At 44.5% G+C, this 14961-nt stretch overlaps 1 protein-coding gene across 3 annotated transcripts in view; it reads left to right on the top strand.

The window, feature by feature from the left end:
• Positions 1-14961, top strand: part of NRCAM (neuronal cell adhesion molecule) — a 278867-nt gene that overhangs the window by 210005 nt on the left and 53901 nt on the right. For 2 of the 3 annotated variants that reach the window (XM_087861194.1, XM_045793477.2), the window contains exons 8-12: positions 4935-5105; positions 5611-5667; positions 7471-7582; positions 10245-10429; positions 11872-12003. In XM_087861194.1, the coding sequence (XP_087717320.1) occupies positions 4935-5105; positions 5611-5667; positions 7471-7582; positions 10245-10429; positions 11872-12003 (657 nt within the window). The remainder of the gene's footprint in view (positions 1-4934; positions 5106-5610; positions 5668-7470; positions 7583-10244; positions 10430-11871; positions 12004-14961) is intronic. The other variant, XM_087861196.1, reaches the window with a different exon arrangement.

Genomic DNA, 14961 nt, shown 5'->3' with positions numbered 1-14961 from the left:
GCCTTCGGTTCAGGTCATGATCTCGGGGTCCTGGGATCGAGCCCGAGATCGGGCTCCAGGCTCAGTGGGGAGACTGCTTCTCCCTCTGCCTCTGCCCTTCCCCTGTTCGTGCATGCACACATGCACACTCACGCTCTTTCTCCCTCTCTCTCAAATAAATAAATTAAATCTTAAAAAAAAAAAGGAAAGAAAGAAAAATAAGCAGCGTTTTGAGCAGAGACATAAGAAATGAGAGAGCAAGGCAGGCCTGTAAATGTCCAGGTGGAAGGGCAGTACACAGCCCCCAAGGCAGGAGCTTCCGGGTGTCTAGAAAAGCCCCAGTGGGCAGTGTGGGCAGACTGGGGAGCCCAGTGGGAGGGAGACAGACTAGGTCAACGAAGTCCAGGGCTCAGTACAGCGGGCTTCGGCTTTTGCTCTGAATGAAACGGGAAGACAGGGAAGGAGTGACTGTACCCGAACCTAACCAGCTAGCGATAGCCCTCCTTCAGTTCCTGTGTGGATTGCAGAGGGGACTAAGGTGGGGCAGGGACACCCGCAAGGCAGCCTGTGCTGAAATCCGGGCAGGAGCTGATGGTGATGTGGACTCGGGTCGTGGCCGTCAGGTGGGAACAAAGAGTCAGCTTCTGGATCTATTTTGGATGTAGAGCCTCCAGGATTTATTGGGATGGGCTGGGGGTGTGAGCGGGAGCAACCAAAGATAACTCCAGAGTTGAACACGGAGCAGCTGGCAGCATGGAATCACCGTTTCCTGAAACAGCAGAAGCCAGCAGGCAGGGGCGGCAGGGAATCAAGCTATTTGGGATGTGTTACATTTTGTCATTCAGGTTTGCTTTTTTTTTTTTTTAATCACCAACAACAACTAATAATAATTGGGCATTTGTTAAGTGCCAGTCCCTCTGCTGAGAACTTTACATGGGTTATCTCATCAATTTTTTACAACAGTTCTATGGGGCATGTCTGATTATTATGTTTTTTATCGAGACATAATCGGCAATGTTCTGTTAGTTGCAGGCGTGCATCACAGTGATTTCATACTTCTCTACATTGTGAAATGATCCCCGCAAGTCTAGTTACCATCTGTCACTCTACCGAGTTATTACAATGGGATTTATTCCCTGCGCTGTACAGTATGTCCCATGACTAAGTCATTTTGTTACTGGAAGTTTGTACTTCTTAATCTCCTTCACCTATTTCACCCATCCCCCAACCCCTCCTCAGTTCTGGTAACCAGTGATTTATTTCCTGTATCCTTGAGTCTCTCTTGTTTTGTTTGGTTGCTTGTTTTAGATTCCACGTATCAGCGAAATTATATGGTATTTGTCTTTCTCTGTCTGACTTATTTCACTTAGTGTAATACTCTCTAGGTCCATCCATACAGTCACAAATGGCAGGATTTCATTCTTTTTAATGTTGAGTAGTATTCCATTGTATATACCATGTCTTCTTTAGCCGTTCATCCATGAGCATATGGGTTTTTTTCCGTATCTTGGGTATTGTGAATAATGCTGCAGTAAACATAGGAGTGCATGTGTCTCTTCAAATTGGTATGTTCATTTTCTTTGGATAAGTACACAGACGGTGGAATTGCTGAATTGTAGGGGAGCTCTATTTTTAACTTTTTGAGGAACTGCCATACTGTTTTCCAGAGTGGCCACACCAGTTTGCATTCCCACCAACAGTACACGAGGGTTCCTTTTCTCCACATTCTCGCCAACGCTCGTATTTTTTTTTTTTATAATGGCCATTCTGACAGGTGGTAGGTAATTAAACCTGTGGTTTTCATTTGCATTTCTCTGATGATTAGTGATATGGAGCATCTTGTCATCTTTCCACTTTTTAGATGAAGAAACCGAGGCATAGAGGTGAAGTCCTCCGTTAGGCCATTTCATATCTGTTTACCCCAATGCAGGGCTCTGGTCAGCAATGCAGGAATGGTAGAGCAGACATGCTCTTAGAGCCAGGGGCTGGGTGAGAGAACTAGGGGGAAAGGAGTATGGGGGGGAGAGCAAAGCCTGGGGTGCGGAAACAAGCAGCCCCCCAATGGAACTTAGGGAGAAACCAGCAAAGCCGGTGCGAAGGAGCAGTCACTGAGGGAGGAAGAGAACAGAGTCAGGACCGTGTCCTTGGGATAAGGTGAAGCAAAATGTCCAGAGGACAGAACAATGAACTGTTTCAAAAGATCAGATAACTTCTGATCTGACTGAAAAACAACTATTCAATTTGGTGACACGGGGTTCCTATTGACCTTGACAAGAGTCGTTTAGGTGGACTGGTGGGAATGAATGCAAAATATTTGTAGGGAATATAGTCTATTTTCAGTGACATGATTTCCTGTGAATTCACAGACAGTTTACATTTCTAGAGAGAAAATTTAGCTGGAATATTTAATTTCCACTTGTGACTCTTATATGAAAATACTCAGAGAAAGTATCACAAAGAAATGAAAAATAAATGTATAAATGAATCAATGAGCAAACGTATTTTCCTGTTACCGCATAACAGCTTCTGAACAGATTTTGAAAGGATACATAATGAATCGGATATAAATGAGAGGTGTATCCAAATGTCACTGCCGAAACGAGGCCCAGTGTTGGGTCCTTGGTTCTTATTCAGAAATGATGACCTTTTCACTTAATAAATAGACGAATACATGTAAAGTTTCAGAATCATCTGAATATGTAACTTTGTTTTCCATGTTGCACTGCTGGGCTGTGTCCTTTACCTACATTTGAGGCTGTTGGCAAAGCATATGGACCTTTCAAATGAAATTACATCTGGAATATGAAAAAAATTCAGATTTGTATAGCATTCTTCTTGTAGGATGACATTAGGAAGTTCTTCCTATCTGCGTGCATTTTTTTGTATGTACACTTCTAAGTGTGAGGCAAAGGAACTCAGGGGGCAAAGTGCTACTACCCTCTTCAAGTCCCATCCCCTTTAATTTGACCTACCAACACCCATCAGTAATAAAATACAGCACAAGAATCAAAAGAGAATAAATGAATACTTATCTTTAACTCTTTGTATTCATTAAATAAGCATACATTATTTTCCTGAGTTATTTATTTTTTTGAGAGAGGGAGATAGAGCAAGCAGGAGCAGGGTTGAGGAGGAGCAGAGGGAGAGGGAGAGGGAGAGAGAATCCCAAGCAGGTTCCACACCCAGCATGGAGCCCAATGTGGGGCTTGATCTCACAACCCCGAGATCAAGACCTGGGCTGAAATTAAGAGCCAGATGCGTAACTGACTGAGCTACCCGGGCACCCCTCCTGAGTTATTCTTTTTTTTTTTTTTAAGATTTTATTTATTTGACAGAGATAGAGACAGCCAGCGAGAGAGGGAACACAAGCAGGGGGAGTGGGAGAGGAAGAAGCAGGCTCATAGCGGAGGAGCCTGATGTGGGACTCGATCCCGGTACGCGGGGATCACGCCCTGAGCCGAAGGCAGACGCTTAACCGCTGTGCCACCCAGGCGCCCCTTCCTCCTGAGTTATTCTTAAAACAACCCTTTCCCTAAGCATTCATGGCTTATAATCGTGAATTCACAACCACCAGCCAAACCCCCATCTTGACCAAGAACTTGGCTAACGTGGCTAACCTGAATTCTTTCAGATTCTGGCTCCACATTTCCCTGCCCCACGGAGCTGCCGGCTTTCGACCATAATTTTGCGTTTCGTGTAATGTCAGATAGGGCGCCTTTTGCAGGAGGAGCACACTGCTTGGCTCAGACTGGAGAATCCTCCAGAAAACAGAATGCCTAGCCCCACGGCTGCTGGGATGTGCCGGTTTCCTGGTTCTCTCACTTCAGACGCACAGACTGCTCAGTTAGGGCTCGAGAATTGAGTCGGAAGCTTCAGAACATGCACGTTAGCCCGCCAAGTGCATAGACCATAGATCATGCATAGATCGGCGGCCCCGCCTCCCAAGTCCTCCATCCACTTAGAAAGTCTTCCTTCAGTGCCCGAAGCTGGACAGTGCCTTACTTGCTCCCGAGGGGAAGTAAGCCGTGCAGCCCGAACCTGGAAAGTCAGAGTGCTCATTTGCATTTCATTCCATCACGGAGCACCTGGCAAGGGCCCTGCGAGGGCTCAAGGCTACAGCAGATCGTCTCTGTCCTCCTGGCACCTAAATTCCAGGGCAGGAAGACGGGCAGTAAAGCTCACACGGAACAAGTAAAAATACGTCATAGGTTAGAAGGAAAGAAAAGTCATGGGGGGTAGGCTAGGTTGGGGGGCCTCTGAGGGGCTCGTCTGCAGAATTCCATCATCCTCACTCGCTGTTGTGAGCCCCTGCCCCGTGTGCTCCCCCCGATTCCTTAGTGAGGCCACAGGCTCAGGCAGGGTGGGAGCCTGGGATGCCAGGCGCCTTGAGTGGAGTCTGGCTCAAAGTTAGGTACCCTCACGGTATTTGGTGTCTGTCTGAGCATGGGGAGCCAAGCCAACCTGACATCCTTACAAGCTTTTTTAACGCATCTTCTAAGATACGTGTGTATGTGTGTTTAACAGTATGGGACTATCTTAACCGGGGATGTACTGTATGGTGACTAACATAATATAATAAAAAATCATTATAAAAAAAAAAAAACAGTATGGGACTATCTTAAAGATTAGGAAAAGTCCCGCAAACTCTTTTGTAAAGAGAAAATTTAGCTGGAATATTGAATTTCAAAGACTTTTTGGTTTCCACTTAAAACACTTGCCTCTACGATTCTCATCTCAGCTCTACCCCCAGCCAGAGAAATTAGGGTCTGGCAGGCACAGTTTTCACGTGTCTGACTGTTGTTTCTGCTGTTACTTGCTTTTACTCGAAGAGCTTTAAAGGGGGGAAAAAATTCGGTGAAGTTCACAAAACTATTAGTAGATACATTTATCTTGGTCATTGGGAAAGTGGCCACTTGGCGGTGGGATCATCTGGATGTCCCTCTGCCTTTCTCCAGCCTTCCAGAGACTTCCACAAAGTGAGAGGGTTTCTCAAGGTCTGAACGGAGACCTTTACTTCTCCAATGTTCTCCCAGAGGATACCCGTGAAGACTATATCTGCTATGCCAGATTTAATCACACGCAAACCATACAGCAGAAGCAACCCATTTCCGTGAAGGTTATTTCAGGTAAGAGCTCAGCCTCCTGACTCCCTCTTTCAACGATGTCTACAAGTGTGCCTAAAATATATTAACTAGTAAACACTACTGACCTGGAAGTACACAGGTTCACTGATCAGGAAACGACCTGTGACCGGTTACTGACGTGCTGGCGGATAATTAGCACGCATAACCTAAATATTGTATTTTACCCTCTTTGCTGATATCACCGTTGCTGTTTCCACGGTAACTTTCTGAGTCTCCTCGGTCCCCGGAGCATTCGCGTGTGCTTTATGCCCCAACGTGCCTTTAGTGGGCAGCCCTGCAGCTTCAGTTTTGTGACCCTGTATTACCGGCAGGGGGTGGCTGAGTGAAGGGGTTAGTCAGTCATGTACAACGCAGAAGGCTGTGTTTACTCGGTAGGGATGGCACTTGGTCAGCGTAGCTGTATACGTTTACTTTTGTTGCCCGAGACTTTTGTGTAGTACCTTCTCCCCTGCTTTTTGCATTCTTCATAATATTCTGTTTATTTCAGTGGATGAATTGAATGACACCATAGCCGCTAATTTGAATGACACTGAGTTTTATAGTGGTGAGTTGTGGTGACTGCAACTGATGCTTCTTTCCTTCATCGTAGAGTTCAGCTCACTAACTTCACCTCCATAGCTACTAGACCTGATTTCTTCATGAGAGTCCTAGTTCCGTGTTTAATACCGCTAGAACAAATGTGTGTTTTCTACGAAATTTAGCTATAAGCTTACGTCATGTCACTAAAACATTTTGCACGTTGTATGTATAATAATGAAAACTATTATCGCTGTTTTCATGTAAAGCACCGTTTCCCGTGATTTGGAAAAAAAAATCTTTCGTGTATGTTTAGAATTATATTTTTCATTTTTTTTGTCTTGTTCACAAACTTTTCTCATTAACCAAATAAGGGTGCATTAACCTGCTAGAATACTAACTCGTCAGTCTTAGTGAACCTTTAGCAACTAACATCAAGTGGATTTTGATAGTAAATCATCCCATTTCCCATCCGTTCTCACATGACATTATCAGTATCATATAATTAGCAATAGTATTTCTCTTAGTTTTGTTTAAAATTTAACAACACTATCTTCAGTGGAAATAACCTTTCTAAAAATAGAGCATTTCACTTTATTCTTTTAAAAAGAAAAGAATTTGATTTCCTTAAGGGAAATATGACTCTCAAATAAGAGTCTATCAGTGAAAATTGTGGTTTCTGGATATGGGGGTGCTCTTAATGGTAGAATTTCTGCTGTATTAGTTTTTTGCCCTTGAGATAGAAAGTGAAAAACATTAAGGTACTATCAATGACCAGAGTAGGCATACCACAACTTCTGCCTTACTATTTAATTTTAACACATCCTGAACATGATGGGTCTCAAACCATTCCCACAGTGATTTCAGAGAGGTGTAAGGTTTCCTCCACAATTTCTAAAGTCTTAGGACAATTCTCATTTCTCTCAAGTAATACCTTCCCTGGTATTCAGTTTTTTTCTTCTGAGAAATGAGAATAATTCATATATTACCTTTTCACTCACTTTTGGTGAGCATCAAACAGAGAATTCATTTAAGCGTTGAAAATTGTAAAGGGCTATAGAACCTTAAGATGGTAAAATTCCTACTTCACGTTTTTCTGAGAGGCCATTAGAAGATGAGGCCACGTTTAAACAAGGTTTCCATAAAACGGAAGGTGCCCCATGTGGGCCTCCCTGAGATCTCTGACTTGAGGTCTCTTTATTTTTTCATTGAGGAAACCAAGTTCCATCGATTTAACATTCAGTATTCTTGATGTATGGCAGGCAATTTGCCAGACCTTTGTCAATAACTTTCTAGTTTTGTTTTTTTTCCCGTAAACCTTGTAGTTTGAGGGTCCTGATACTTAGACATCCACCACAGATTTATGTCCACAATTAATCAATGGAATTGACTATGAGGTTGTCCCTAAACCAACCTATTCCTTCCATAGTCACAGCTTTTAGAAAAATCTAACATCTTCCACAATATAGTTAATTTTCACTTTGACCACAGCACTAATTTTAAGGGATGGGTAGTTTGATAACGTGAATTTCCTCTCCATGCTGACATTTTGAAAATTTGCCAACACACCACAAATTCATAAAAACCTAATCCATATTAAAGGAATGCACGAGAGTGAAATAGTCCTTCGTATTAGCACTTACATAACCAACATCATTTCTGTTCACCTCTGAGTGAGCAATGTTTGTAAGGCAGAGAGTGTGGACGTGCAGTTTAACGAATTTCATAGTGTTTAGTGGTTTTGAAAAGGGATTAGATTTTTAGGCAGTCAGCTGTGTTTCTAGAAATACATATTCATACCTTGTAATCCATATGATTTTATTGTTTGCAGCGAAATCAAGTAGAGAGAGGCCACCAACCTTTTTAACTCCAGAAGGTAACGCCAGTCACAAGGAGGAATTAAGAGGGAACGTCCTTTCACTGGAATGCATTGCAGAGGGACTGTGAGTTCGCGCTTTCTGCCTTTTTTTTTTTTAAGATTTTATTTATTTATTTGTTTGTTTGTTTATTTATTTATTTATTTGAGAGACAGAGCACACCAGCAGGAGAGAGCATGAGCCCTGGGGGAGAGGAGGGCAGAGGGATTAGGGGCAGAGGCAGGAGGGGCAGGCACAGGGGGAAGGGCAGAGGGAGAAGCAGACTCCCTGCTGAGCAAGGAGGCCAGCCTAGGGGCTCCATCCAGATCCCAGGACCCCCAGGCGAAGGCAGACTCTTAATAGACTGAGCCACCCAGGTACTCCTGCACTTTCTATCTTGATGTACGTTTCTTACAAAAACCTAGTGGGTCAGTAGAGAGGTATTGATACCACAGCGACAATCACTGTCTTATACTAATTCCATCAAGCATCAAGAAAATTTGATAATTGTTTAAAAAAAATAAGCCATATGAATCTCATATTATTGAAATATTCTCTTAATAGTGTTCTTCTTGAAATAAGTATTAGTAATCACCTTATGGTCACTATGATGATAATTAGGGTATATTATTTTGCTACTATTATGTAAGAAACAACCTCAAAACTTAGCGGCTTGAAAACAATGGCTATTTATTGTTAATCATCCGTCCACAGGTCACAGGGCAGTTGCTGTAGCGGCTAGATTGGGACGTTTTAGGGCGAGCCTGCTCGTGCCTCTGCTGGGCAGCTCGGCTGTGGGTTCACAATTCCGGGGGTCTGCTGGCTGCTAGCAGGGCAGCTCCTAGCCTTGCGTTTCTCCTGTCCCTCTAGCAGTCTAGCCCTGCCTTATTCTCCTAACAACAGAAACACACACACAGCGTCTTAGGGCTTTTAGGGTCTAGCCTCAGAACGGGCACACTGTCCCTTCCACTACTTCCTGTCGGCAAGTCACAAGCCTAGCTTCTTTGCACATGTCTCATCTGTGCACACCTCGGAGCTGATGCTGCCCTCAGAAGCTCTGTGCCCTTGACAGGAGTTGCAGGAAGGCCTCAGCTCAGATACAAGGACAGCTGTTAAGGTTAGGTGCACCTCAGAGGCAAGTTTCTACATCGTTCCCTCTTAGCCCTGGCACCGAGCAAGTACTGTTGGTATGGGCACGTTCACTGGAAACACTGAATGGAATCTCAGAAACATTGTTGTGCTCCCATGTCCTGATCTGTGCTGTCCTTGACCTGGTAACACAACAGTTTCGCGTTCCTTCCCAGAACTGACCTCTGGGAATGGCTTTACTGCAGGAGACACGTGGAGGCCTCTGCTGGTCACATCAGGAAATCACAACACAAGCTACTCAGTTCTAGTAACTGAAAGTAGCAAAACCCCCCTTTAAAGATCTACCAAATATATATCTTTCCCACCAGAATTAAAAAACAAACCCCAAAACCCTTGTAATTTTCATCATCATGGTGTTAGAGAATGCTTTAGTCTACCAACCTCCAACCTTTTGGGAGTGGAGATATCCATTCTTACAATTTTGTGATTCCCCTTCCCATGAAGGGTCTATTATGTAAAAACTAAAATATGGTTGATATTTGGAAATCTCATAAAATTTCCAAAAGAATTTTTAAAACCTTGGGATGTTGTAAAACTAAGATTGGGGGCTCTATCATTTACAAACCAGTAGCTGGAGGACTCACAGAATCAAAATTATTTCTAATTCTTAACAACTGCTCAGTGGAGTAGTAAGCAGGCTTCCAGAACAATCCATGACTTAGTTTGACCTCATGCTTCCATCCCTGTGATCCACTCACCTTCAGATCACGTGAGGTGCAGATTTTCTGACTAAAAACACCAGAATATGCTATCAGATACAACATGGGTCTCGTATCTTCTGCTTTTCAAAAATGATTTTACATTTTCTACCTCTTTTTATATTCACAGAAGGTTTTATTTTAGAAGCTGTTTCATCAAAGATATGTGTTCAATTATTTCTATTCAACTACACAAATCAGAAGTAAGTCTACGCTCAATCAATCCCACCTGCATTTCTAAGGACAAATATTGTGATCTTTCTGAGGTTCATAGACCTTTTTTTTTTTTTTTTGGTCTTTATCTTCCCAAAACACAACTCAGTGCTTGTGGTTCAGTGCTTTAGTAAATGTTTGTGTCCGATGGATTTTTATTTTACCCTCCTGAAAATCTTCTAAGTCACTAGATCAAAATGAAATTCTTCCATTTGACAGGGAAATGTGTGTAAAAGTTCATGGGTACAAACATGTAATGAGTTCCTTCTCTGCATTTTTAACTCCAGCTGATTAAAAAAAACCCTCAGTATCATTAATTTCGTTAATTTCAATTGACATATTTCTTCATGTAAAATTTTCCAAGAGCGTCTCACTGATCAGAACTTTGAAGAAAACAATGAGGTCCCTTTGGCGAAGTCACTTCGGCTAGCCTGCTCATTGCATCAGGGAAGTCAAAGGTCATGATGTGCCACGCATGAGCACGGTGCTGTTTTTGTGACGGTGCTAGCTCGGGACTTCAATACAGGGGTTGGAGCATTATTTGTAAAAGTGTGATGCTAATTACAACGTCTTTCTATTCCTCAGGATCTTTAAACAAAGAAGTGGTTACCAACTTGCATGAAGATTCACCCTCAAAAAGCAGTAAGGTGAACTTCTTTTTTAATAATATCATTTATTTATCTTATCAGGCCTACCCCAACTATTTACTGGATAAAAGAAGATGGAACACTGCCCATCAACCGGACATTTTATAAGAACTTCAAGAAAACTCTGCAAATCATTCAGGTTTCAGAAGCAGACTCTGGAAATTACCAGTGTATAGCCAAAAACTCACTGGGAGCTATCCATCATACCATTTCTGTCACAGTTAAAGGTATGCAGTTGTTTCAAATGCATGGCTCTTGCCTTCATGAGAAGTCGTAAATCTGCAATTAAATACACCTTTGATTATATTCTTCAGTTAATAATAAATGTAAAATTCTATCCACATTCCTGACACCTTGGATCTCTTCTTGTTGCTCTTTCGAGTGTATCTAAGTCAGGTCAAAATTCTCTCCCTCAAATCTTCCTCATAGAAGAATTCCGATTAGTAACTGTAGAAAGAAGGAAGGAATCGGAAATCACCATTAACACCCACAGTTATAACACCTGCAGGCAAGAGCCAGTGATGAAAGATGGGTGGAACTTTAAGGAGAAACAGGGGATCCCTTTAGCCTCAAAGTATTTCTTCTCTCACACACACCCCAAAAATTAATTACAGAAGCCGGTTTAACATGTGTCCACAAATTCTTCACCATTCCTCTGGGAAGGAGATGGAGCTGAATTTCCCTACCCTTGAGTGTGGGCTGGACTTAGTGACTCACTTCTAATGAATAGGTTATGGAAAGCAGGTAAATAGCAGCTTTACAGAGAAACCTGGCAGAGATCACCTGAACCACGTGCTCAAGGTTCGCGTAAGCAGTAATAAGCCATATTCGTACCATGTACCCCGTGAAATGACGCAGTAAGAGGGATCCATCACCCAAAACCTCAGTGTAATCATTAGAAAACACCAGACAAACCCAGGCTGAAAGACATCTACGGAATAACCGATCAGTACGCTTTAAAAGTACCTAGGTCGTGAAAGACAAGGAAAGACCAAGAAACTGTCAGATTGGAAGAAACGAGCAAGGAGACAAGACAAGTAAACATGATGTGGTACCCAGGACAGGGTCCTGGGACAGAAAGAAGGCATTAGTAGAAGAACTGGGGAAATCCTGTTGAGGTGTAGTTTAGCTAATGGTGTTGAGCCAGTGTTAATTCCTTGTTTCGATAATGGTACCATCGTGCTGTAAGGGAATATGAGAGAAAGCTGGGTGAAGGGCTCATGGGAGTTCTCTATACTAACTTCACAACTTCTCAAACATGCGAAGTTTTTTAACTTCCTTCCCGGTTTTATAATTATGTGTATTTACACAGCTCAGAATTTAAATTCGTGTTTCTTAGCCCTCTCTGTACCTATAAATTGCTCTACAACCTTAACGAAATCTGTTACCTTTTTACCGTCCGATTAATTTAACGTAAAGCGAGATGGTCTTTGTATCAAAAAGCTCTACAAATAATACATAGTTGTCTGTGAATCTCTTTAAACATTCTTTTGAAAATCTGAAGTGTTTGAGGCATCACTTATAAATCTGTTCCCTCTTTAAAAAAAGGAGGCTAACAAATGTTTTGCAAAATATTTATTTTGATTATTAAAATAGTTCAGTATACTAAATTTGCTAGAATACTTGTGTGGTTCAAATGTTTGTGGGTTTTTTTCTTTCGTTCATAAAGCATCTCCATACTGGATCATGGCACCTCAAAACCTGGTGCTGTCCCCAGGAGAGGACGGGAGGCTGATCTGCAGAGCTAATGGCAACCCCAAGCCCAGGATTAGCTGGTTATCCAACGGAGTCCCAATAGAAAGTAAGTTTCCTTAACAGGCTCCGCGGTTGCAATCTATTTTCAGAGCATGGCTACCTCTCAGCAGGGAACCGATGGAGATAAAATCACTGGTGGTGAGGAAGGAAGCCACGTGTAAGTTAAAAAGAGGCACCAAATTACCTTTGGATGTTTATTTTATCACCTTTAGATATACCTTATGATGGAACAGTTTGTGCCCTTAACGTGATGGTGTGTGTTATGAGGACTTGGCAATATTTCTGCTCTTTTTACATGGATCCTAGGAAGAATGACAGGGTCAGAAAGAAACATTCCTGGAGAGTTCAGATGATCTTCTTTGTTCCAAATGTCAAGCGGTTTATGGAAACATCACAGGAGTCAGAGGAGACACACGGGGGAGGCTAGTCATAGAGCCGGTGGCTGTGATGAAAAGAAGAGACACCGCTGTGGTCACTTAAAGAGTTTTCATTCCTAAGCACAGCCCAGATGTTCCCAAGTTCTCTGGTCTTCAGAGAACCATTTAATGCCACGGCCTCTGACCGTGATTACATGCAGGACCCTCGGTGTTTGATCAGTCTTCCCTCCCCAGGTCTGCCGAGCTCACCTTGAGCGGTGCTGAGCCAGGCCCGGCTGCTGCGGGCCACCTCTGCAGCCGCCCTCCCTGGACCCCTCGTGGCTCGCTCTCTCAGCCAGCTTCTCCAGCCTGCCGCCACGCTGCCCAGAGCGGTCCCCTGAAGTGTGGCCCCCCGACCGTGCATTATCTTCTAAATCACAGCAAAGACCAGCTTTACAAAACCTGGTTAAAGGCTTGAGAATTATGGCAAAACAAAACAAACCTAAAACCGGATAGTGCCCCTCCCTGCTCCCAGATTCCTAAAAGAGAGAGCCCCCCAGCTCTCTTTTTGCTCCAGCCTCACCCACCACCCGCTGCTGCTTGCAGGAGAATCTCTGCACATTTTCCCCTTCTTGGAGTTGCCACCTTCTCTTAGACCCAGAGAAAGAGAAAAAATCGGCTTTCCTTTCAAACCTAGACTCAGGCTCACCCTCCAGCCAAGAACATAATAATTAGCAAAGATATTCTTGACTCACACTAAAGACAGCCTTCAAGCTTATGAAGTGGAGCAGGTGTGCTCCTCATTGCCTGCAAGCCAGAATCAAAAATTGGTTCTACTTCTATGTAACCAAAAGGTCCATTAAACTGGCTTTTCTGAAATAGTCTTCACCCTAGGATGGATCTGGGAACCGCTGGCAGATTTCAGTGGCTCGTCCCCGGGTCTCACCATCCGGGTCTTACAATGGCAGGTCTAGAGCAAGGAAGAGCTCCCCGTTCCACAAATTTGATTAGGAATTTGTCTGTGTCACACTACGCAGTAGTTATCAGATACTCTAAAACAGACAGTCTGTGTTTACTGCGAAAGGAAGTATGTTCCTGGGAGAATACAGATTCCAAAGAGGCCAGCAGTTGGGGCTTGGGTATTTCCGCTCCCAATTTTAACCAGGATCGGGAAGAAGTGCAGAGAGTACTTTGTGGTCGTGTGCTGGGAAGCTGTTGCTGTGAGTGGAAACAGAGAAAAGAGGAATACGGCCCAGACCTAAAGAAGAAGTTGTATGGTGCGCTGGCTGATTTTCCCAGGGACGCGTACGGACTGGCAGGAAAAGCTGGAGCGAGTTCAGCACTGCGGCCCCACGGTTTGCCGCTCTGGAAGTCCCGTGCCCTTTAGGGAGGGTTAACTGCACACCGGAGATCTGGCCTCCGTGGGACTGACCAGTGGGAGGGGCCGCACATCTCTTCCCTCAGCGGGAAAACCCCAGAGCCAGGGAAGGTTGCAAAAATAAACCCCCTGGGCTCCGAGGCCAGAATGCAGCCCGAAGCGGGGGAAACTGAGGCATAGGTGGGTCAGCGACACAAGAAGATGGGGAGATGAGATGATGAAGCCGATCTTTGGTCTTGATTCACTCGGCTCATGACCCATCCAAACCAGGCACAGGTGGTGCCTCTCAGGGAGCCTTGTCACTCCGGTTATATTAAGGGCTTGGAAAGGCACTCATAGACACTCCCCTTTAAATGAAATATCTGGGGGCAGGATCGGCTGGGAAAGGCCTGGGGAGGGAGGAGGCGCAGGACAGCAGTCCTAGAATACAGGTTAGGCCCTTCTGCTGTAACCCCAAATCATCTGATTAGGTCCCGAGCAGAAAGTTAGAACAAAATCTCCCAAATCCGGTTTCAAATTCGTTCATTTCTTCCATCCCAAAAGTGTGCCCACTGGAGGGACAACAAGCCGCCGAGCAATGGTGGGGTCAGCATGTGACAGGGCCTACAGAGCCAGGCTCCCTCGACTTCCGGTGTCCCTCTGGTCCACAGGCAAGGAGAGAAACCCCCATGCAGCGTGGCCGCAAAGCCAGGGCCAGGGCCCGCAGTAAGCACCACATGTTTATACCAAGGTGCTGTGAAGCGTCTGTGAATGGTGGCTTCCTGCACGTCTGGTGGCCAGGCTCCGCGTTCATGGGTTCGTGTCTGGAATCTCATCACTAACTGGAGATGGGCTTGTGGCAGCTGGTGGAGACCCTTGTAGCTCTCTGCACAGTGGTCCTGCAGGACCATCCCGTTCCCCGCCCCTACCCCCAGCAGCTGATCTACCTACAGACCCTGCTGAGACTTGACTAGCTGAGTTCCAAGTGAACCCTTCCTGTCTCCCCTCGCGTTGACCTCCCCTGCTCCAGCACGAGGAGTAAATGTGGAAGAAAATGGTCCAAAAATCGGTAGAAGTTTGAAGAGCTTTGCGCCTCTCCCCTTTCCATCCTGTTTGATAATTAGCCTGTGAATCTGGAGACCCCGAAACCAAATTGCCTTCGAGGTTTGGGGGCCACTCTAGACACGGGAGACGGGCTCGTGGAGCTGTGCCCCCCACAAATGCATCCAGCAGCGACGGAGCGGTGGGGGACGGCAGAGAGGCAAGCTGGGCGAGGGACGGCACAGTCTGC

The sequence above is a fragment of the Ursus americanus genome, chromosome 3 (genome assembly GCF_024610735.1).
Source record: "Ursus americanus isolate L20-20 chromosome 3, mUrsAme1.1.p, whole genome shotgun sequence".
NCBI classification, from domain to species: Eukaryota; Metazoa; Chordata; class Mammalia; order Carnivora; family Ursidae; genus Ursus; species Ursus americanus.
This window is presented reverse-complemented; position numbering and strand designations above follow the sequence as displayed.